The sequence below is a fragment of the Erythrolamprus reginae genome, chromosome 1 (genome assembly GCF_031021105.1).
Source record: "Erythrolamprus reginae isolate rEryReg1 chromosome 1, rEryReg1.hap1, whole genome shotgun sequence".
Taxonomy (NCBI): domain Eukaryota; kingdom Metazoa; phylum Chordata; class Lepidosauria; order Squamata; family Dipsadidae; genus Erythrolamprus; species Erythrolamprus reginae.
Genome location: NC_091950.1, coordinates 333,508,564 through 333,532,550, shown reverse-complemented (window position 1 = coordinate 333,532,550; position 23,987 = coordinate 333,508,564). Strand labels below are relative to the sequence as shown.

The window sequence follows — 23,987 nt, the reverse complement described above, 5'->3', positions numbered from 1 at the left end:
CGTCCTGTTAAAGTGTTTATTCCCTTAAGTATTACACACTTTTAACAGATTTGCAGAATACTATAAAAAATTCTCTTCTGCAAAATGTTAACCCCTTTTTTTTGAGAAGATTCAAAGCAGAAAAAAAAGTCTCTTTTTTAAAATTACTTTGCAATCTGGCTGATCATCTCTCACCATTCTTGCATAGATGCATAAAGATCTTGGAACTCAAAAGACTTGGAAATAATCCACCCATTGAAAACTCCATATGCCATTATAAAATTATATTTTAATGTGTCAGTAATGGGAAAATCATTAAATTAAATCAAGTTTAGATTTTGTTCTTCCCATCTACTAATCTGGGGAGCCCAGATACCTACACAATTGTACTTAAGAGTTTATTAAAGAGGAAGGTTATATAACTCAAGGTATATCTAATATTGTTGTCTCCTTTGTTTCCAACAATAACCTTATGACGTAGGTTTGAGAGGGGGTGTAGGGAGCGACTGGCCCAAAGTCACCTAGTCAGCTTTCATGCCAAAGGCAGGACTAGAACTCACAACCTCCTGGTTTCTAGACCATCACCATCACCACACCAAACTGTTTCCCCCAGCATTAAATGTTTTATTTTTATTTATTTATTTTTGTCAAAATACGTACAAGATAATAGGTATGGTATAAACATAAACAAAAGCAAGTACGTATAGGTAAATTTGGACAAGAGGACAGGGACGGTAGGTACGATGGTGTGCTTATACACGCTCCTTACAGACCTCTTAGGAATTGGGTGAGGTCTATTGTAGACAGTCTAAGGCAGTGATGGTGAACCTATGGCACGGGTGCCACAAGTGGCACGTGGAGCCATATCTGCTGGCACACGAGCCACTGCCCTAGTTCAGCTCCAACATGCATGTATGTGCAGGCCAGCTGATTTTTGGCTCGCACAGAGGCTCTGGAAAGGTGTTTGTGGCTTCCAGAGATCGTGCAGGGGGATGGGGAAGACGTTTTTGCCCTCTTCCGGCTCCAGGGAAGCCTTTGGAGCCTGGGGAGGGCGAAACACGAGTCTACTGGGCCCACCAGAAGTTGGGAAACAGGCCGTTTCCAGCCCCCAAAGGGCCTCCACAGGGGTGGGGAAAGCTGTTTTCGCCCTTTGCAGGCATTGAATTATGGATGTGTGATAGTGTGCGTCCTCACTCTTTCGGCACTCGAGGGTATAAAGGTTCGCCATCACTGGTCTAAGGTTATAAAGTATTTGAGGTTTGGGCAAGAAACCATAGAGTCAGGTAGTACATTCCATGCACTGACCACTCTGTTGCTGAAGTCGTATTTTCTGCAGTCGAGTTTCGAGCAGTTTACATTGAGTTTGAATCTACTTTGTGCACATGTGTTGTTGCAGTTGAAGCTGAAGTATTCATTGAGCGGTAGGACATTGTGGTAGATGATTTTATGAACTACATTTAGATCAGATCGAAGGTGACATGGCTCTGGGGTTTCTAAGCCCAAAGTTTCAGGTCTGGTGGAATAACGTATTCTGTTGCAAGCAGAGGAGTGGAGGACTCTTCTTGTGAAATATTTCTGGACTCTCTCAATTGTATTAATGTCAGATATGCAGTGCAGGTTCCAGACGAGTGAGCTGTATTCGAGGATTGGTCTGGCAAATGTTTTGTATGCTCTGGTTAGCTTTTAATATTTGCCAGAGATTAAATATTATATATGGTCAGCACTTGAAGATGTATAGAAGATGTTTTCAATGAGACTATTTGACCTTCTTCAATAAAATACAAGATACTCAATTTTTCCTCACGATTAAAGTTGCAGGCAAAGTTTTAAAAATGGATCAGAGCATCATAAAGAAGTCCAAATTAAGCCTAAAAACTCATCCACAGAGTAATACTGGACCTGATATTTCCCATAGAACACTCCTAAAAATGAACTGATGAAAATATAGTGAATTCAGAGCAATTAATCAGAATATTTTCTGTACATATCCATTTCAGGGTAAAACTCTCTGATGAATTCTTCAGCATGTATTTTGGTAACCAGTTCAACCAGTTCAGTGGTAAATAATTATGCAATTCAGGTAACACTTGCAAAATTTAGCTTTCAGATGTATTTCTTTTTATTGCACACTAATCCACAATACACTATTAAATTGAGATTACAAATGGAATACTTTAAATGAGTTTTTATTTTTTTTAAAAGGAGCAATTAGATTTTTGTAAAAAAAGTTATTTTGTTACACAGTTTCTTTATCCTATTCTGTGTTCAATATAAGTTCATTTATTCAACTTGGAAGATTTGATCTTCCTTACGTCACCACGTTGAAGAATCAAAGTTCCATTTTTAAATTTTCCCAACTGTCCTGTTGGCAATATGTTCTGTTTTGTCTTCTTGGATTTTCTGTTTTAAAAAAAGAAAACGTATTTCGGTATATATGCATGTTTATATTCTGACTGATTTTTATTACAGTGCCGATTCTTTGCGATCACTTGGATAGATTCTCATGATGTTTTTATATATACAAAAGAAACGAAACTATACCTACTTCTATAGTTTAGCAATTATATACATACAGTATTAACCACAGTTGTTTCAACATTTTATCCTAAAAGTTTCAAACTATCAAGTGATTCCTATAGCTTCTGAAACTGAACCAGTGTTTTATATTTGCCCAGTTCCATTCAATGACAGATGCTAATTATTTCTCCTTGGACTTCACACACAGGGGAGAAAAAAAGCTTAATAAGTACAACCAAAACAAATACAAAAATAAATCCAATTTATTACACCTTGTTTATATAAGACTGAAACCTTGTCTCACCTCTCTTCATGCCCTCTTTTTTTCCTCCTCTTCAGAGAATCAGATTTATTTTCCTGTTAACAAAAATAGGAATAGGAGAATGAATATTCTAAATGGTCATTTACTACATTTTCCATAAATCAGATATTGTTCCCAAATGCAATGGTAACTAACTTCTAACGAGTCTGCAGAGAGGGGCGGCATACAAATCTAATAAATAATAATAATAATAATAATAATAATAATAATTATTATTATTATTATTATTATTATTATTATTCAATTTGTTGTCAGAATTTCCTGTAGCTAAATGCATAGCCCAGGTCTTATTGGAAACCATTATACTAGACCTTTTCTACTTGATTTTACGTTTTGTTTTTATATGAAATATTTCACACAAACCATCATATTTTCTTTCTTCTTTGCTGCTTGTTTTCCTTTGATTTGCTCTTGAAGAATTTTGTAGTTCACATATTCCTTTTTCGGAGGCTGCAAGAAGATTTTAATAATTTTCAGTATTTTTTTTAAAATAAACAAAAAAAAGAGAAAGAAAAGTTCATAGTGATAATACAATCAGGTATAATGATGGTTCTTTAAATGCTAACATGATTTAATTAGATGCTTTCAATAGAAATGTGGTTAAAATTAGCCTTATCAATGAGATAGCTATGATGTTTTGGAACTGGTTACCTCCTTGCCTTCCACAAACTCTTGAAAACCCACCTATGTTGCCAGGCATGGGGAAATTGATTCCCCCAGCTGTCCCGTGATATATATAGTTTGCTGAATTGTGTGGTTGTTTTTAATAAGAGTTTCTTAATATGTTCTGGTTTTTAATATTGAATTTGTAAATTGTACTGTTGTTGGAAACCGCTCCGAGTCCTTGGAGAGGGGCGGCATACAAATCAAATCAAATCAAATCAAACAAAAAAAAATAAATAAATATGGCTATTTATGAAATGATTAGCAATTCATACTCTCATTTCTTTCATAAGATGGGATGCTTTGAGGCAACATTTATGTAGATAATGTTTGACAGAAATGCAAACATCAATCTTCCCTATTTCTTAAGTCTTGATATGAATGCATTGCTGGCAGTACAAATTCAAGGGGCAAGAAGCTGAATTACGTAACATTTTAAAATATGTTCAATACTAAGGCAACATTTTAAAATAATTATGCAACCACGCACATTTACATATTAAGAGCTCCCATATGTATTAGTGGATAAACCAAACATTTAGGTAAGGAAAACCCAAAACATACATACAAACTGGGCGAAAACACTCTCAAAAGCAGTGAATGTGAGAGAGATCTTGGAGTCTTACTGGACAACAAACTAAACATGAGCCAAACATGGGTGGCAATGTTCCCTCTAATTTTTTTTCGGTGTGGGCGGAAAAGTATAGTGTCTGAGCAACAGACCCTTTGGGACTGGGCGGCATAGAAATATAAATGAATGAATGAATGAATGAATGAATAAATAAATAAATAATAAATCTTTTCTTTTTTATTAAAAGAAATTAATAATTTAAGAAAACCAAAATCCATTACTATTAAAACTAAAACAACCAGCAAAACTATTAATAAAAACAGGTGAGGGCTGGGGTTTTTTCTCTGTTATTATTTAAGTGCTTTTACCACATGCTTTAAATCAAGAGTCACTTCTCTCTCTGTTTCTCTCTCTTTCCTGTCATTCTCTGCCTCAATCATTTTCTCATTTCTCTTTTTTTCTCCCCTTTTTTCTATCATTTCTCTCTCTCTTCCTTCCACTCTTCTCTCTCTCTTTCTTCCTCTCTCACTCCCTTCCTTTCTCATCTTTCTTTCTTTCTTTCTTTCTCTATCTTTCTTTCTTCCTCTCTCTCACTGTTTCCTTCCTCTCTCATCTCTTTCTTTCTCTCTCTCTCTTTCTCTATCTCTCCCCCTCTTGCTCTCTCTTTTTCTCACTTTCCCTCTCTTGTTTTCTTTCTCTCTCATTCTCTCTCTCTTGCTATCTCTTTCTCTCCCACCCTCTTTCTCCCTCTCTCTCTTTCTCTCTATCTTGCTCTGTTGCTCTCACTCGTTCTCCGGAGGCTGGCGAAAGTGATTTACAATGTCGGGCGAGCGGGCCGGCACGCGCTCTCCCCATCTCCATGCCAGCCCCCCGGAACATTCAAAATAAGAAAACCCTTTGCTCTTTGAATGTTCTGGGTAGGCGGGCGTTCAGGGAGATGGGGAGAGCGTGCGCCGGCCCGCACACCCGCCAGCCTCTGGAGAACGCCTGCCCCACCTCTCTTGCAGCGGAGGAGAAAGAGAGGTGACGCGAGCGGGGGGGCGGGGGGGGGGGGCAGCTGGCGCATGCTCTCCCCATCTCCCTGCCAGCCCCCCGGAACATTCAAAATAAGAAAACCCTTTGCTCTTTGAATGTTCCGGGTGGGCGGGCGTTCAGGGAGATGGGGAGAGCGTGCGCCGGCCCGCACACCCGCCAGCCTCTGGAGAACGCCTGCCCCACCTCTCTTGCAGCGGAGGAGAAAGAGAGGTGACGCGAGCGGGGGGGCGGGGGGGGGGGCAGCTGGCGCATGCTCTCCCCATCTCCCTGCCAGCCAGCCCGCCCGCCCGGAACATTCAAAATAAGAAAACCCTTCGCTCTTACTTTGAATGTTCCGGGCGGGCGTTCAGGGAAAATGGGGAGAGCGCGCGCCGGCCCACGCACCCGCCAGCCTCCGGAGAATGCCTGCCCTGCCTCTCTTGCAGCGGAGGAGAAAGAGAGGCGGAGCGGGCGGGTGGGGGGCAGGGCCGAGAGGCCAGGAGCGCAAGGGGGCCGGAGGCACCATGGAGAGGCAGGGGCGGCCGTGGCTCCCTTCTACTGCCCGCGCCTCCCTGCCAGCGGGCTGGCAGGGGGATGGGGAACGTGCGACCGAGGAAAAGGGTGCCCGGGGGTATTTTGGAGCGCTCACACGCTCACGCACGCAGCTTACAGGGAACGGTGATGGGTGGTACATTTTTGATGTTTTGATTAATAATTAAAGAGTTGCCTTATACCCAAGTATATTCAATAGTACTAGTTTTAAATTTTTAAAAGGAATTTAATGCAGAAACTTTGAATGAAGAGTGCTACATTGCTCATCCACAATTTATTTCTGAAATCTCAAACTTCTCCAATACTTTGACCCTGCCATTTCTCCTCCATGTGGGGAGGGAAAAAAGGCTTTAAGGATCAACTTTCACTTCTGTAAATCATCCCTCGACTTACAAGGAAGTGTCATACCTTTGCCCCCAACATGATAGCACGTTCTTGCTCCAATTCTCTCTGTTCTTTCTTTGTAAATCCTGTAATTCCAAGACGGTGGACTTCCAAGCGAGCCTATAGATTGCAAACACAATTGATTTCCCCCCCTTTGGTCTTTTGTACTTCTGCTTTCCAAGAAACATACCGGTAATCGTACAAGCTGAAGTTTCATAAGAAACGCATTTGAAGAATTGTGTAAAACATCATGCCACCATGTTGCATAAGCAGAAATGTTCTGTACCTGTTTTCAGTAACAGAATCATGCAAGTCTGAAAATGCACCCTCTCCTCTCCCCACCTTTACAATTGAAGAAAATAGAGATTGTATCTTCTGAGACATTTGCCATACCTCCATTTCCTCTACAGACTAAGGTGCCTCTTATAGACCTAGCCTGCTGTTCTTGCTCCGCCTGCGTCTCACAAGGACATTCCCACAGACCATTACAATTAGACAATGACACAAGTGATGCAACTTATATCAATTGCTTGAATTTGGATTTCATACATATCCATCTCGTCCCCCTCCACCAACCCCCCTTCCCCATTGAGCTGTTAATGTATGAGCAGAGTAATCCTTGTTTACAAAGGTTATACACACACAAACGTTTAGATTGAGATTAGTTGTGAATAACTACTCAGCCACACAGAAATATATTAACTTGAATTAAAGTTTACTTTGAGAAATAACATATTCAGATAGTCTAAAGTTATACACATAATAAGTCAGAATAACAATCCAAATATTACCAGGTACATGGTCTTTCTTACCAGTTGTCTTTGTCATAATCAGTAAACAAAGATATCAAGCCTAAACACATTTTAGCTATAATACATGACTACAATACAGAGCATGCAGAGAATTGCAGAGCAAACCTAACAGTGAGTAGCCAGACAAAGAGAAACAGAGAGGGTGATTCAGAGAAATAATCTATGAACTCTAGCTCCCTCTTGTGGCAGTCTGCAACACCTGCAGCCAATATATTGCCAACACAACAGTTATGAACCTTACAGTCATTATTTATAAAACTATGGCAATCATTACCAGAACACTCTGGGAGGGAATGATAGGTAAAATGGAAGGTCCTTCTACTAAGGGGCATTTTGATATTTGAAGCTCAGGAACTTTTTGTGTGGAAATTGGATGTGAGCATAGGCCACTTGAAGATCCCTCAGTGATTGGAATTCCTTTTCCTGGAGTATTCTATGCAGGATTGCAGGTTTCCATCCAGATTTTTGAACGACAGTTTATCCATTTTAGATACAGATTGTTGTCATTATCTTTATTCATTTTGAGCATGTTAAGAAACTAGAAGGATGTGATAGATTTGTCACTCTAATATTAAGCATGTAACAAACAGTTCCTGAGTGTATGACTCTGGTTTCAGGCCTAAAATATTGCAGACCTTCCTAAATAGTTGTGGAAAGTCTGGTTTATGGGTGAAAAAGACCTGGTAGGTTTGGGGCCTGGTTAATGATCTATGGACAATTCCATCTTTTCTCCATCAGACCAAATGCCACATGCTTACCTTTAAACATATATCAAATTAACTTACTTTTTCCAAGTGAAATTCTTGGGTGTCCATACGTGATTCTTCAGCAGCCATGTTTGCCTAGATACAATTTAAATAATAAAATAATATGTTTTGCTATTATTAATATTTTTCAATTTTTTTCCTATCGATGGCTTAAGCTAGAACTTTGTTAGAGTAAGATGTTTTGAATATGCTGATGGTTACAGAACTCTGAGTATTGAAAACTACATTATTTAAACAAACACGTCAATGCTACTATTATAGATTAATCTGACAGTAAATCTCAATGAATTCAATGGGACTTTTGAACATGCACAATAGACGTGCTCTGTACGTTAAAAAAATAAATAGATTTTTAATTTTAATTTATCCACAAATATTAATTATTAAGTACTTTGCTTTGTCTGGTATCTTTTGTAAGCTAAATTTTCCTGATAAAAAATTGTAATCCAAGTACACAACACATAAAGAGTAAGAAATTAAACTTTACAGAACTTAATAATTTAAACAAGAACATTATAAAGTGTGTAATATATTTTATTATAATAGATTTTTTAAAAAATTGTAGTACCCTCTGCAAAACAAAATGTTCTACAAATCTAGGGAGAGGGGCGGCATACAAATCTAATAAATTATTATTATTATTATTATTATTATTATTATTATTATTATTATTATTATTTTGTCTGCTGAAAAATGAAGAAAACTAAAATATAATTATGTATGCAAAAGCCTGGATTTTCCCTATGAGAACTTACGCATCATGTAAACAGAATTTAAAAATGTGGACCTAAAGAAAAAAAAATGAAGAGATTAACAATCCTGATATAGATTCCATGTTATTCTCATAACACAAGCCAGTTTGGTAGAACAATTTATTAAGCACTAAACTAGAAATGGGAAATTCAAATTCCAGTTTCTTCTTAAGCACAATGTCAGTCATTCTCTCTCAACCCCAAGAAGGAGACAGCGTCTAATCGCTACTGAGAAAATTTCAGGGATTTGTCCAGTTATTCCCCGAAGGAGTCAATACTGACTTATATATCAGAGCTGGAGAGCATGGTGAAAAGTGAACTAACTACATCACTAGATGTGGGAGAAGAGCCTTACCTTTATCTAAGTCTTTGTGCAATGCTCAGTTCAGGTGACAGCGATTCAATTAGCTGTGCCCCAAACTAAAGGAAATCTCAAGGATAAGTACAGGCTCAGCCTGTAACCAAATCTGATCAGAAAAAGTCAACTGACTTAGCAATTGTGATGTAACACCAAACAGGATGAAAACACAGATACTGGCCCTAATTACATCCAGAAATCAGGTGTTAGCATTTAAAGCAGAGGTCTTCAAATTTAGCAACTTTTAAGACTTGTGGACTTCAACTCCCAGAATTCTCCAGTAGGTGCTCATTTCCCTTCCTTAGGGACACTGTAACTTTTGGTTTCCAATTTCTTTTAGCCACCAGTTATTATGCAATCCAATACCTTGACCATAACTAATTTTGTGTGATCCAACCTGGAACCAGAGATTTAGTCTTCTGAGTAAATAACTAATCTTAACAATTCAAACATTGCATTATCAAACATGGCAAGCTGGATCTTGAATAAATCCTTCTCAGAGAAAACTGCAGGAAAACTTCCAATATATCAGGTTGTTTCTGCTGGTAGAAAAGACAAAAAGAAGGGGGAAAAAATTCCTCGGGATCAATGTCCTAATTAATTAATTAATTGGATTTATATGCTGCCCCTCTCCGGGGACTCGGGACAGCTTACAACATATAAGGAACAGTATACATCCAAATCCAATTAATTAAAGTTAATAATCTAAAAAACCTGAAAAACCAATTAAAATGCTCTCATACCCATTCAATCAGCAAGCACAGGATACATTCATTGGCCAGGGAGTAGTGTCTAATGACCCCAGGCCTAGCGGCATAAATGAGTCTTCAGACTCTTACGAAAGGCAAGGAGGGTGGTAGATTTTCCCCAGCCTGGGGAATTCTGGGAGTTGAAGTCCAAATATCTTCAAGTTGCCAAGGTTGGGAAACACTGGACTGGGGAACAACCAGAGACTGCAGGAACACCCTCCCCCCAGTTAGGGTATTATCTGAATCAGAGGACAATGGGGACTTTGAGAACCCACTCTTAGATGAGTGGGTCAGAAGGATGAGAGGCAGACATGAATATTTCTCAAGTAGGGGTTCTAGACCTTGATTAGGTCTATGGGACATTTAGCCACACCCTATATATATATATAAGAGAGGCTGCTGGGAGAACAGACATGACAAGCAATGTTAAACTTGAAGATGGTGCTTCGTGAGACTGTTCCTTAATTTCCTGGATCTCTGTTCCTGGTTTTTGTTTTTTGTTTTAATTATTTTTATTGGTTATTTTTTAAAAAGTATGACAAACAATACGAACAGGATTCAACATATAAAGGAGCTACAGTTGCTCCGCTAAGATAAGAAGTCTTCCTAAGGAAGAGGGAGATTGTGATCCCCTTATATAGAGCGCTGGTGAGACCACATTTGGAATACTGTGTTCAGTTCTGGAGACCTCACCTACAAAAAGAAATTGACAAAATTGAACGGGTCCAAAGACGGGCTACAAGAATGGTGGAAGGTCTTAAGCATAAAACGTATCAGGAAAGACTTAATGAACTCAATCTGTATAGTCTGGAGGACAGAAGGAAAAGGGGGGACTTGATTGAAACATTTAAATATGTTAAAGGGTTAAATAAGGTTCAGGAGAGAAGTGTTTTTAATAGGAAAGTGAATACAAGAACAAGGGGACACAATCTGAAGTTAGTTGGGTGAAAGATCAAAAGCAACATGAGAAAATATTATTTCACTGAAAGAGTAGTAGATCCTTGGAAAAAACTTCCAGCAGACGTGGTTGGTATATCCGCAGTAACTGAATTTAAACATGCCTGGGATAAACATATATCCATTGTAAGATAAAATACAGGAAATAGTATAAGGGCAGACTAGATGGACCATGAGGTCTTTTTCTGCCGTCAGTCTTCTATGTTTCTATGTTAATACAGAAAAAAGACTAATTCTAAGTTAGATCTATCCAGAAAGATAAACCTATCAGTATAATATATCCAAGTAATCAATAACTGTGTTGAAATCTTACATTTGGAATGTTTTCTTGCATCTATATAGTTATAATTAACATAATTAAAACCAATTAATAAAAATAAAATAAAATAAATAAATATATTCCAAGTACAATTCAACTCCAAAATTCAGGATTGATGCCTTAAAAAGTATTTTAAAGTACCATATACAGTACATACATACTTATATTCATACATACATACATACATACATCCTGGATATCAATTCACAGATAAGCCAATCTTTGGATTTTTAAGTAAAGTATCACAAAAAATGTGTGTTTTTACAGAAGATAGTTTAGCTCCGAATAGTGAGTGATGTGAGAAAAACCAGAAGATTTATGCCTTTAGCTGGCATGCTTCCCAGAGGCATATCTATGTTCCCTACATGGACACTGTCAGCTTGGAAATGTTTTAGACTTGAATTATTTCTTGCAAGACTTTGTAAAATAATATTTCTTTGCTTCGATCTAACGTTTCCATCATTTTAAATAATAATTGATCCATCAGACAGAACAGCAACCAAGGTAAATACATGCTGGTTATCACTGCCCCAAATTTTGATCACATGATCACTTGCAAGTCACTTTTTTGAGTCCCCTTGTTAATTTCAAATGGTGGTAAATTGAGGGCTACCGGTAATTGCACTAAGGACAAACTGTTGCTTTATATTTGGACATAACAAGGTACCAGAGTTGAACTAAAAAGGAACACAATCTGCTGAATCACCTTCTTATGATCACACCTAAATATCAGAGGGGGAAGGAGATGCCCATAGCTCAGAACAACCCGGGGCATTTAATATCACATGTCGTTTCACATGTTTGGAATGGCTTATGGTGGCTTACTTGTTTTTAAGTTCTCTAAGCCACAAAGACGTAGTGTGCTAAGCAATACAACAGGCAATAATTTCAATCTTTTTACCATTAATTATGGTACTTGAAGCAGGAGAAGGCTGGGGTGTGTTAGGTAAGTAAGTAAGGCTGATAGTAATTTGGAATTGAAGACAAAAACTGTTTCTTTTCGGTCTGATAGATTGACATTTCGGTGTATCAAAATGGTATGCTTTCGGGAGGCTACCTTTCTTGGGTGCTAATGAAAAAAACTGTGATCGTATTGCGCTTCCTTACCGAAAGATTGCCAAATGCAAAAGTGTACATTGTGAAAGTGTATTAGGGCTATTAGTGTATTAGTGCAAGTGCAATAGTGCTGAGGAAGGAGGATTGATTTTTTATTTTTTGCTGCTATTGTATTGTTGAAGTGAATGTGTTGCTTGCCCTGTTTTTGTTGCTGTTTATGCAAGTTCTGTGTTTAAGCATTCCTAATTGGTGTTCCTTGTTAACTATAGAAATGTATTTATTTTAAACAAGAGTAATTACCTTGATCAAGGTAACTGCATCAGGATAGGTAGCAGGTCATACACATCATAAACTCCTACTACCATCTTAAGATAGGACTATTTTTCTCTTCTTGAGTAAATCTCTAATGATTGCCAACACGTTCTATAAATTATTAAACATGTGATTCTATAGTCAGTAAATTGGCATAGATTAAACAAATCTTTAACAGGCATTGCAGTGAAGAAATATATTTGCCTACAGAATTATTAATTCCTCTGAATTCTATTCTTTTTATAGTGCTCCTTGGAATATTTACATAATATAAACCAATGTTCCAAAGCTTTAAACACTTGAATATAAAACCTGATAATAAAATTGTAATTATCTGTCAAAAAGACAGTCAGAAGTCACTGATACAATATACAGTCTCCAGGACCGCCTTCTGCCGCACGAATCCCAGCGACCGGTTAGGTCCCACAGAGTTGGCCTTCTCCGGGTCCCGTCGACTAAACAATGTCGTTTGGCGGGACTCAGGAGAAGAGCCTTCTCTGTGGCAGCCCCGACCCTCTGGAACCAGCTCCCCCAGATATCAGAGTTGCCCCCACCCTCCTTGCCTTCCGCAAGCTCCTTAAAACCTACCTCTGTCGTCAGGCATGGGGGAATTGAAATTTTCCCTTCCCCCTAGGCTTATAGAATTTATACATGGCATGCTTGTATGTATGATTGGTTCTTTAAATTGGGGTTTTTAGCTTATTTTTAATATTAGATTTGTTTACATTGTCTTTTTTATTGTTGTTAGCTGCACCGAGTCTTCGGAGAGGGGCGGCATACAAATCTAATAAATACAAAATACAAATACCCCCTCTCATTTTGTAAATACAGTTTTTCTTTTCATGTGACAACACTGAAGAAATGACACATGGCTACAATGTAAAAAAGTGAGTATACATCTTGTATAACAGTGTAAATGTGATGTCCCCTCAAAATAACACAACACACAGCCATTAATTTATAAACTGCTGGCCACAAAAGTAAGTACACCCCTAGGTGATAATGTCTAAATGGGTCCCAAGTAACTTGTTTTCCCTCACTGGTGTCACGTGACTTCAGGTGTGAAGGGGGAGCAGGTGTGTTAAATTTGGTGTTATCGCTCTCACTCTCTCATACTAGTCAGTGGAAGTTCCATATCATGGCAATGAACTCTCTGGGGATCTGAAAAAAGAGATTGTTGCGCTACATCAGTGGGTCTCAGACTTCCTAATGCCGCGACCCTTTAATACAGTTCTTCATGTTGTGGTGACCCCCGAGTCTATGGAGAGGGGCGGCATCCAAATCTAATCTAATTAATTAATTAATTAATTAATTAATTAATTCATTCATTAATTACATAAAATAATAAAATTATTAGGACACTCTAACTTATCTCGCTGCCAGTTTGCTTCCTCTTGTGATGTATGGCCATACTTCAGACCTTGATGATAAAACTCTGGTAATTAAAGCAGGGATGAAATGCTATTGGTTCAACCCAGTTCGGATGTACCGGTAGCGGGGGCCACCAGTGCTTCGGAGAACCGATAACAACAGCAGTGCGAAGCTCTGCCTGCCCACCCGGATGTCACCATTTTTCAAAACCCTCTGCACATGTGCAAGGCCTTCTGTGCATGCGCAGAGGGTGAAAAAGCGCTCTCTTCCGAACCAGTAGGGAAAGTGAGTTTTCACAGTTGAATTAAATTCATTTGGTTCTTGCTTAATTCTTTTGAAATACTAATATTTGGCAATAACAGCAACTACTGAACTACCTGTTTGTGAGGCAGTGCCAAACCAGTTTTGTAACAGGTGGATCCCATCTGGTAGTTTTAGATTTAAAATAGATACTGAGAAAAAATAGGCTAGAAACACTGAGAAATGAAATAGTACCACATTAACCTGACCCAATTACAATTCCCAACATCTCAACAAGGTTTGCAAGATTGTTGAAACAATAAATTAGATTGGGCATTGGACCAGCTAGGGCAGAGATAATAAAATATGAAAGAAGAATATTACAGAATTCCAATTAAATTTTATCTCAGTTTTCCACAATTGCTACTTTCCATGGAAGTCCAGTAAGTGAGTGGTGAACAAACTTTGCCTTGGCTTAAGAAACTGACATTTGAATATGGCTTTGTCCACTTAGGGATCTTATTTGAAAGCACAAGCTACTCATGGTTTCCTACTTTGTCTAAGTATGACTGGTAAATTAGATTTTCTAAAGAAAATTATTTAGAGCTACTAGATCTAGATACCAGATACTAAACCAGTTAGTCATGAGATGGTGGCAAAAAGATACATCAACATTTTATCATTGTTTGGGTAGTGATGTGGATTTTCAGACCAGACTGGGTAGGTCAATTCAAAGTTGAATTAATATATGGACCTCTTTTGTACCTGGTATAACATTTCAAGTTCAAAGAAAATGAGAAGCTATGAATAAACCAGAAGTATTGTGATATCCGGGAGGGAGGTGGGCAATGGCTCAGTGGTTAAAGATGCTGAACTGACAGCTTGGGTTTGAGACCCAAGTGCCACACAATTGGGTGAGCTTCCTTTACTTGCCCCAGCTCCTACCTTTCTACCAGTTCAAAAGAATTTATTTATTTATTTATTTATGCAGGTTGATAAATAGGTACCATTTTGGTGGGAAGGTGACAATGTTCCAGGTACCTCAGCATAAAGTCATGCTAGCCATATGACTATGGAAATTTTTTCAGGCAACACTGTCTCTTTCAGCTAAGAAAAGGAGATGAATACTACCCTCTAAAATCAGACACAACTGGACAGGGAAATTTTTTCCCTATCCTGATATCATGATGCTTATTCTCATTTCACCTTGCAATGAAATATGATAGAATTTTAATACCAAATATATTTACGAACATTGCGCTATGAAGAATTCCCATACAGTAAAAAAAGGCTTGCCAATATTAATTTTACTTAGCCAACAAAATGAAAAGCCCTTTCTTTCTCTTTGATCATATGGTGATAATGTAGGCAAGCAGGCCAGCAAAGTTTTCAAGATGATTTGTATTTTTGAGACATCTTTTATAAATTGAATGTTCTGCCTCCAAACATGAGGATGTTAAATATGAATGCCTTACCTTTGGAACATCACTTCCAGGTTTTTCTAGTTTAGCTTTCTTCTTTTTGGGTCGACGCTGGAATGTCACAACTTCAACCTCCGTTGCCTTTTCTTCTTGAGCACTTTTGAATGGGAGTGGGTGCGGAGAACTGGAACCCAAGACACATTCTTTCTGATTAACACTTGCCAGTTCATCTTTCAGACTGTCAAAGAAGTTGGACACATTTTTTGTCTTGCCCAAGGAAGATGTAGAATGTTCAAGATTGACAAGTGATATAGTAGGCGTGTCCACCGTTGTGGTCAACTGTTGAGAGTGTCTTTTCTTGTTCCTTTTCCTTTTGCATTTCTCTGGTGGTGATTCACCTATAGTTTAAAAAGCACATGTGCTCATTGTTTTGTTCCATTCAACGCAGAAGGGTACAAGTATCCTATTTTGGGGGAATTTAAATTAAACTGGGTGTTTTACTTTTAACAAATAAAAATCGTACAAAAATATATCCCACTTAGATTGGTAGCAATGTACAGACGTTATCATGCTCAGTACTCAGAATTCAGTGTTCATATTCACAAATTGCAGTATTAAGGGCTACCAGTATAGTCTCAAGTGTTAGCAACCACATAACTAAGATTTTCTCCAGAATGACCTGTCCTCAAACTAGTCTGTTAGATCTTTCAATGGTGCATTTTCTTTGCCGTTGTAATCAAACCCATCATCCTGTTTCTCGGGTGCTTCTTTCTTTCTTTCTTTCTCTCCTTCCTTCCACTTTTCTGAGCATTATAAACTTCTCAAGGAAACTGAGTCTTTGCTTAATGTGCCCAGAGAATTATCGTTTCAGACTCATCAATTGTACTTTAAATAAGAATTTGGGACTGATTTGTTCTATGACTTAACTGTTTATTTTCTTGATTATTTTTTGTTTTCTCAAAAGTCTTTTCCAACACATGTTTTTCACAAATCATGCTATGCCATTTTGTTTTATTTTTAAATATACTTCTTATAAGCTCTTAAATATTGCTAGTAAATTCTTGGTTCTGGTAAGATAACGTTTAAGTTATCTACTAGGAACAATTTGGGTAGCACAGAAGAAAGGAAAACATAAAATCATAGAATCATCTTGCATAAAAGTAGAATCTAAGTACAAAGGTGTCATGTCACTGATGTTTACATTTTACAGACATGTATGAACTCATAATTACATGAATCGTAGCAGATGTCAGCATTTTGTTGTCCTTGGCTGAACTTTTTTTAAGCCAAGCGAACCTGGACCTGGTTATTATTTGTATGAGAGAACATCAGGAAATTTCTAGGCTAAAAAGCATCTTGAAAGAAGGAAATGGAAAGCATATCTGTACTGTTACCATAAAAGCAGAAGCATTTTTGTATTCTCGCTAGCAACTGATGTATTGGGGAATCTGTATTTAATTCTTGTAATTTTAATTGGTCTTATAATTGTTTTTAAATTTTTATTTTTATTACATTGTAAAACACCCATAGCCATTCTGAATAGTGAGTTGGAGACGCATATAAGCTTAATAAATAAAATAAAAACTGAGGTCAATGAGACGTTTTTATTTATAAATCTTTATTTATATAATTTCATATTTCTGTTATTGTATTTTAATTTTAGCTAAATACCTTAACAAACTTACTCTAAAGTTGAGCATTTAGTATTTTAGAACCTAGTTGTAGACATTTGGAACAATGAAAAACACAGAACTTTCTGTAACAACTTAACGCAGAGGTCTTCAAACTTGACAACTTTAAGACTTGTGGACTTCAACTCCCAGAATTCTGAATTCTGGGAGTTGAAGTCTACAAGTCTTAAAGTCGCCAAGTTTGGGGACCCCTGAAAACGGCACCCAGATCTAGGCGGAGCTACATTCATAGTACGTGTATGCACAATAATTTACCTATTATATCTCCCTATTATCCACATATCATTGGGCACAACAATACACTAAACATGAAAACAATAATGGTATTCAGTAATTAAAAAACAATGTGCAAATGTGGAATTGCCAAGAAACCAAAATTAGGACCTTGTGTGTCACAATATGCTCTCAATATTGTACTAACAGTATTGTTAGTACAATATTATATTGTACTACATATTGTATTATAATATATTGTTATAATACAATATGTAGTACAATATAATATTGTACTAACAATACTGTTAATACAATATTGAGAGCAGGAGATGGCTAAGAATCCGGAACAGGAAAGGAAAGGAAAAAAAGGGGTGAGCAGGCAAGGGTCCCACGATAAGAATAGAGGGAAGCAACACCGAAACCCAGAGGCCCTGTGGGAAAAAATCAGATTCGAGATCACCCACCGAAGTCATACAACGAACCGAGGACGGTGTCCAGCAGCCCTGCTGCCAAAGCGAAGTCCTCCTTCTCGTCCTCTTCAGGCGACGGGCTCTGCCCGCCCGCGAGTCCCACCATGCCGCTTCTTTCGCCCTGCCCCTCAAGAGAAAGTTTGGCCCCGCGCGAACACCGTCCCGGACAAGATGGCGGCGCCCATCAGGCACTTCCGCCCTTCTTCCCCCGACTGACAGATTCCCTCCTTCGCCTGGCTTCGCAGAGCCCGTGCGGCGAGGGCGTCGGCGAGCAGGGGCGGGTGGATGGGTGCTGCTGCCGGTAAACCTCGGAGGGAGCCAGCCAGCCGAGCGTGAGCGCAGCCGGACACCCCGGCTGGAGAAAGCAGCCTGGCGATGCCCGGGACAGCAGCCGTTCGGCGGGGGGCCCCTGTATACTCGGTAAGTAGCTGCCTCCCGCTTTGGAGACAGCGGGGGAGGCAGCAGCCGTGGCGGGATCGCTCCACGCAGGGTGAAGGCGGGGACGGGGAGAAGGGAGACGTGCTTGGAAGTCCTGCAGCGCCGTCGGCCAAAGGCCTTGCTCTCCCCCCCCCCCCGCCCACCCCTTCCTGGGCATCCTTGCGCGTGTAGTAACGGGATAGCCGCTTCCTTTTTTGGGCTAGAAGAACTGGGTGTTGCAATGGTTGCCTGGCGCTCAGCATTTTAAACAGCGGCCTCCTTTCCAGGCCACCCTTATTCCCTGCCGGCATTTAAAGCATGTTCCGATAATCTTTTTATTGTAGCTAAGTTGTATGGAATAGAATTCTTCATTGGCCAAGTATGATTGGACACACGAGGAATTTGTCATTGATGGACATGCTCCCAGTGTACATTACTTATTTAACCCCTATGGCAATCATTAAGTGTTGTACCACATGATTCTTGACAAATCTATATTTTCTTTTATGTACACTGAGAGCATATGCACAAATTTCTCGAGTGTCCAATCACACTTGGCTAATAAAATTATTCTATTCCATTCCATTCTATTCTATTCTATTCTATGCTATGATACTGTAGTCAAGAATCATAGCAATAGTATTAAGACTTATATAACCGCTTCATAGTACTTTTGCAGCCCTCTCTAAATGTTTTTACAGAACCAGCATATTGTCCCCAATAATCTAGGTTCTCATTTTACATATTTTGAAAGGATGGAAGGCTGAGTCAACCTTGAGCTGGTGGTGAGATTTGAACTGCTGAACTACAACCAGCAGTTAGCTGAAGTAGCCATGAGATACCGGTACGACACTTAATGATTGTCATAGGGTACAAATAAGCAATCAGGAAACTATCAATATTAATATAAATCATGTTGTAGTTGGCTCTGGCCCAGCTCCTGCCCCAAGGAATGTGAAGGTGGATGTGGGGGAAACATCCACAGGCCACAGGTCTGTTTTGCTTCCGATAGAATCTCCTGACGAAGGCTCCTCTGACGAAGGAAGCGTGAGTAGCAGGGAAGAGGGGAGTTTGGCAGGCAGCCCAGGAGGAGATCAATCATCCTTATCATCCCTGGATTCTGAACAAGAACTTATGACAGATCCACGCATGCGTAGAGTGATGCATAGGAGAGAACAACTGAACGATTATTACAGGAGATAAGTGAGGCCACCTGTGATTGGTTGGGGCTGCTGTAATTAGTGCTGCAGATAAAAGAGCAGCGTGCTGGTTTAGCCTCGTGGCAGTTTATCTGATTCATAGTTTCATCAAGATTGCAGTTTTTGCTGTTTCCCTGTTCAAGTCTGTGTGTGGACTTTCCAGACTTTAGAATTGGATTCAATTTCCCAGTTATTGGTTGAGAAATTGGATTGCATTTAACCTGTGCCTTGTGTGTATCAGAAAATCCCTCTGACATTTAAAAAGGGAGCTGTTTCTGTTTTTCTGTTGATAAAGACTTTTGGTTTTCCTTCTATCCTGTGGTGTGTGTCTTTCTGGACTAATTACCCTGTAATTACGGGCGGTTGGGACACGCCGGCAGAACATATCATAAGGATACAAGCAACAAGTTACAGTCCTGCAGTCATAAGTGGGAGGTGATGGGTGATAGGAATGATGATAAGACTAATAATAATAGTAATGCAGTCTTAGTGAATAATTTGATAGTGGTGAGGGAATTATTTGTTTAGCAGAGTGATGGTGTTTGGAGAAAAACTGTTCTTGTGTCTAGTTATCTTGGTGTGCAGTGCTCTATAGCATTATTTTGAGGGTAGGAGTTGAAATAATTTATGTCCAGGATGTGAAGAATCAGTAAATATATTCATAGCTGTGTCGAGCCGTACCTTCTGCATTCTGGCTGTGGGTGATGGGAGTTGTGGTTCCCTATTGTGGATGAGCATCAGACTGGGGATGGCTGTCATATGCATCCTTGTGCTTTGTGTGATTAGTTGCTTTTTACATGTATGGATTCAAGAACTAGACTGGCTTGTTTGGATTTCTTTGTACCCATGTTGTTGTTCTGGAGTAAGGCAGTACATGTTAGTTGGAATGATCACATTAAAAGACAAGTTTTGCCTTGAAAATATAATGGGGGCTTTAAAACATTTCGATTTTTGCCATGTAAAATATGAAAGTAATTGCTGTGAAAACAGCGTGTATACTTTTGATTCCTGAGCAATGGGTAATCTTGTTCCAGGCATAAATTTGAACAATTTAGATACAGTTGATTCGACTAATGCTTTAATCTTAGATATTATTATAATTGATAAAATGGTCATCCATTCAAAGTATCAATTATGCTGAATGTTCTGTTGTTGTTGTTTTTTTAAAAAAGCATATAGGAAATGCATATAGGATACAATCATGTAGTTTGTGATGGTTTAAGATGTTAAGACAGGAAGACCAGGCTGAAATTTACCCTTAGCCATGAAAAGATCATTGGGTGACTTCAGGTCAGCTACTGTTCTTTAGACCAATTAGCTCACAGAGCTATTGATATGCTATTTTCAACTACTGAAGAAAAGGTAAGAATAATTCTAACAAATACATTAGTGAACTTTTATTTTATACTACTTTATATTGCCACCAAAATCAAACCATTAGGGTGCAGAGTATTGTTTTGTAATAATTTATTTTCTATTCAGCATTTCAGCAGGAGTGATCTCGTTAGAATAATATGAGGTTTATCGAATTGTTTACCTTATAATGCCGACTCAATCATATGTAGGAGGGTTTAGTATCTGTAAATACTGATGCTTATGATTAGGAAATACTTTAAATAACATTTAATAACCACATCTCAAAAATAATTACAATAAGAGTAAGGAATGACGTCACAGAACTGATATATTCTTGTGGCCTTGGAAGAATCTCTAGCAACCAAAAGGTCCTGACAATTGCTTCAGTACCTTTAGAGGTATTTTAATATATATATATAGAATATGTTTATCAAGAGTATTTTTAATAATTTGGTATATGAGAGAGAGAGAGAAAGAACAGTTTGGTGTGGTTAAAGCATCAACCAAGATCTAGTCCTGCTTTAGGTGTAAAACTAGCTGACTCATATCGGGCCAGTTATTTTCTCTTAGTCTTAGGAAGAAGGCAGTGGCAAACCACTACTGAAAAACTTTACCAACAAAACTACAGGGACTTGTCTAGGCAGCCTCTGAGAATTGGACATGGTTAAACAGAAGAGGAAAAAAAATCTTACTGTCCCTGTGGAATAGGGAAAGTGTCGTACTGCTGGAAACTGGAAAATGTGTAAATACTTCCACAGAGTCCTCTTGCTAATGGGAATATAATTGTGCTTTAACTGATAGGTTTTTATTAATATGTGTCCTATCCATCCCAAGAAGTGAATGCTGTACTATAGCAAACAGGTAATCCTCAACTTGCAACCACAATTGAGCCCAAAATTTCTGTTGCTAAGTGATAAAGGTGTTAAGTGAATTTTGCCACATTTTACAACCTTGCTTTCTACAGTTGTTAAGTGAATTACTGAACTTTTGTTAGTAACACAGTTATACATGAATCTGGTTTCTCCATTGACTTTGCTTGTCAGAAGGTTGCAAAACAAGATCTCTTGACCCTGATACACTGCAACCATCATAAATATGAACCAGTTGCCCAGCATCTGAATTTTGATCACATGACTATAGGGATGCTGCAACGGTCCTGTTGTGTAGAGATGCAAGCCATGTGAAGGTTGTGTGCAGCAAACTGCCTCCCCTAATGGGCTTCTCATGCCTACATGATCTTACCCAGTTCACATAGCCAGGGTGATTTATGATAATATCCCTGGCTGGTATGTGATCTCATCTAGGTTGCATCAACAGGATGTTCTTAAGGATTGGCAGGAAGAATTCACCAGTAAAAATGCTATTACTTTCTTCTATCTTTTGCTGCTTGGAAAATTGTATAAAAAAGCGATAAACAATGTGAAGGCAGTCAGACATCTTAGCATCCTGCAATGCCTTGTCTTTAACTCCATCACTGTTGTAACTTTGAACGGTCACTAAATGAACTGTTGTAGGACTACTTGTATTACACCTTCCCGATTTCTTGTAAAAGAACAGGAAGATTTCAATAATGCCACTGAAGGAAACAGAACCATGCATCCCTTTGGGTATTCACTAATACAAAACTAAATTTTCTGTGGGCAGATCAGTACAGTGACAAATGCAGATTATGCATCTCATTTGTGGGAAAATGTAATCTAAGGAAGTTATCAAGACTTTTTTATATGGAGTCACAGTATTACATCATCTTGCTGTCTATTCTGATTAAGATTGTCTCTTCAAAGTTTTGGGCAGCAGTTCTTTCTCACCCTTTCTGTCTGTGGTATTTGAAACTGGGAATGTCATAGTTTGAACAAAGATACTTTCCATATCTTTTGTGTTCTGTTACCAAAGTTGCAGAAAAAAGGTCTGAACAACAGATTAAAAGAGCCAGTTACAAAATAGCACAAATGAAGCATGTTATGTCAACCCCAGATATTTGAATGTTGCAATTTAATAGATGCCCCGTTCTTTCCAATGGTCAGTTAAAGCTATGTTTTATTGTGCGATGTGCCATTAAACTCTGTGATGCCCAGAATCAATCTGGTACATCAGTTTGTTATATTCAGTCCAGCTTTGGGATTATTTTTATTGAAAAAAGGTTAAAATCTGTTAGACATAGAGGTAGTCCTCTGAATTATGGGTGTAATTAAGCCCACAATTATGGTCTTAATTTGTGATGATTGCAGAGCAGCTCACCATGCAACCAGACCTGATTTTGTGAGCTTTTTATGGCTGTCATAAAGCAAACACCGTGGTTGTTAAATGCTATAGAATTGGTTTCCAGAAAACCTACTCCATAGCATTTCTGGTCGCCAGTAACCAGAAAAAATGCTGATTCCCAGCAAAAATGTTGTAAATCATAATAATGTCACCATAGGCTGTAAAGGTGAGCTGATTGCCCAGCACCCAAAATGTAGTCAAGTGACTGGGGGTAGGGGGTGGGAAAGAGGGATGATGTTGTAACCTCAAAACCAGGTTGTAAGTCCCATTGTTGGGGTACATTGTAAATTTGGTCATATGTCGAGGACAACTCTAAAGGCAGTACAGTAAGATGATTCTTTGATTTTTTTTGTTTGGAGCCTGACGGGCTTTCAAAAGCAAAAATAATAGAAACCCTGAAGTTTATGTAAACGCCAAACATTATCTCACCATTCTTTCTTACCTTCAGAAACTAATCTCTAAATTGAGTTCTTTCATGTGTCATGTCAGATTATATTGTAAATCTGAGGGTGTGTGCCATCTCTTTGTTAACCAATTTAGGAGGCTGAGATTGTTTGATACAGATACATTAAATAAATCCCAGTAAAATTGGGTAATCATTTCTGAATCCACTTTCTCACTCTTTTATCATCTTGGTTCATATTTTAAGATTTTATAATAATGGTGGACAAGATTTTATAATAATGGGGAACATGAAGGAAAAGGGGGGACATGATTGAAACATTTAAATATGTTAAAGGGTTAAAGGAGGAAAGTGTTTTTAATAGGAAAGTGAACACAAGAACAAGGGGACACAATCTGAGGTTAGTTGGGGGAAAGATCAGAAGCAACGTGAGAAAATATTATTTTACTGAAAGAGTAGTAGATCCTTGGAACAAACTTCCAGCAGACGTGGTTGGTAAATCCACAGTAACTGAATTTAAACATGCCTGGGATAAACATATATCCATCCTAAGATAAAATACAGGAAATAGTATAAGGGCAGACTAGATAGACTATGAGGTCCTTTTCTGCCGTCAGTCTTCTATGTTTCTATGTTTCTAAGATCTTTAAGGAACTCTGCTATTGTATCTACATTCTGCTAATGCAATCTTCTATGCACAATTCTACGTACGTAAATACATGCATAAGTTCCATTAAGTTCAATGCTACCTACTATCAGTAAGTACAATTATTACAGATAAGTTTACAATCCCAGGAATATTTGGTTCAGAGTGTAATTTGTGTCAGATCGTGTAATCTCCCCACCTCCCATGACTC

At 38.4% G+C, this 23,987-nt stretch overlaps 2 protein-coding genes across 3 annotated transcripts in view; one reads left to right on the top strand and one right to left on the bottom strand.

The window, feature by feature from the left end:
• Nucleotides 1-2,074: 2,074 nt before the first annotated feature.
• Nucleotides 2,075-18,072, bottom strand: FSAF1 (40S small subunit processome assembly factor 1). The gene is made up of 7 exons (XM_070733944.1): nt 17,488-18,072; nt 15,171-15,514; nt 7,600-7,656; nt 6,027-6,122; nt 3,182-3,268; nt 2,801-2,853; nt 2,075-2,379 (listed from the first exon to the last, which is right to left on the bottom strand). The coding sequence occupies exons 1-7, from the start codon at nt 17,597-17,599 to the stop codon at nt 2,256-2,258; spliced, it is 873 nt and encodes a 290-aa protein (XP_070590045.1). The 5' UTR covers nt 17,600-18,072; the 3' UTR covers nt 2,075-2,255.
• GNPAT (glyceronephosphate O-acyltransferase) overlaps nt 17,457-23,987 on the top strand; it is a 35,650-nt gene continuing 29,119 nt past the window's right edge. The window contains exon 1 of one of the 2 annotated variants that reach the window (XM_070733943.1): nt 17,457-17,913. In XM_070733943.1, the coding sequence (XP_070590044.1) occupies nt 17,869-17,913 (45 nt within the window). In that variant the 5' untranslated portion in view covers nt 17,457-17,868. The remainder of the gene's footprint in view (nt 17,914-23,987) is intronic. The other variant, XM_070733942.1, reaches the window with a different exon arrangement.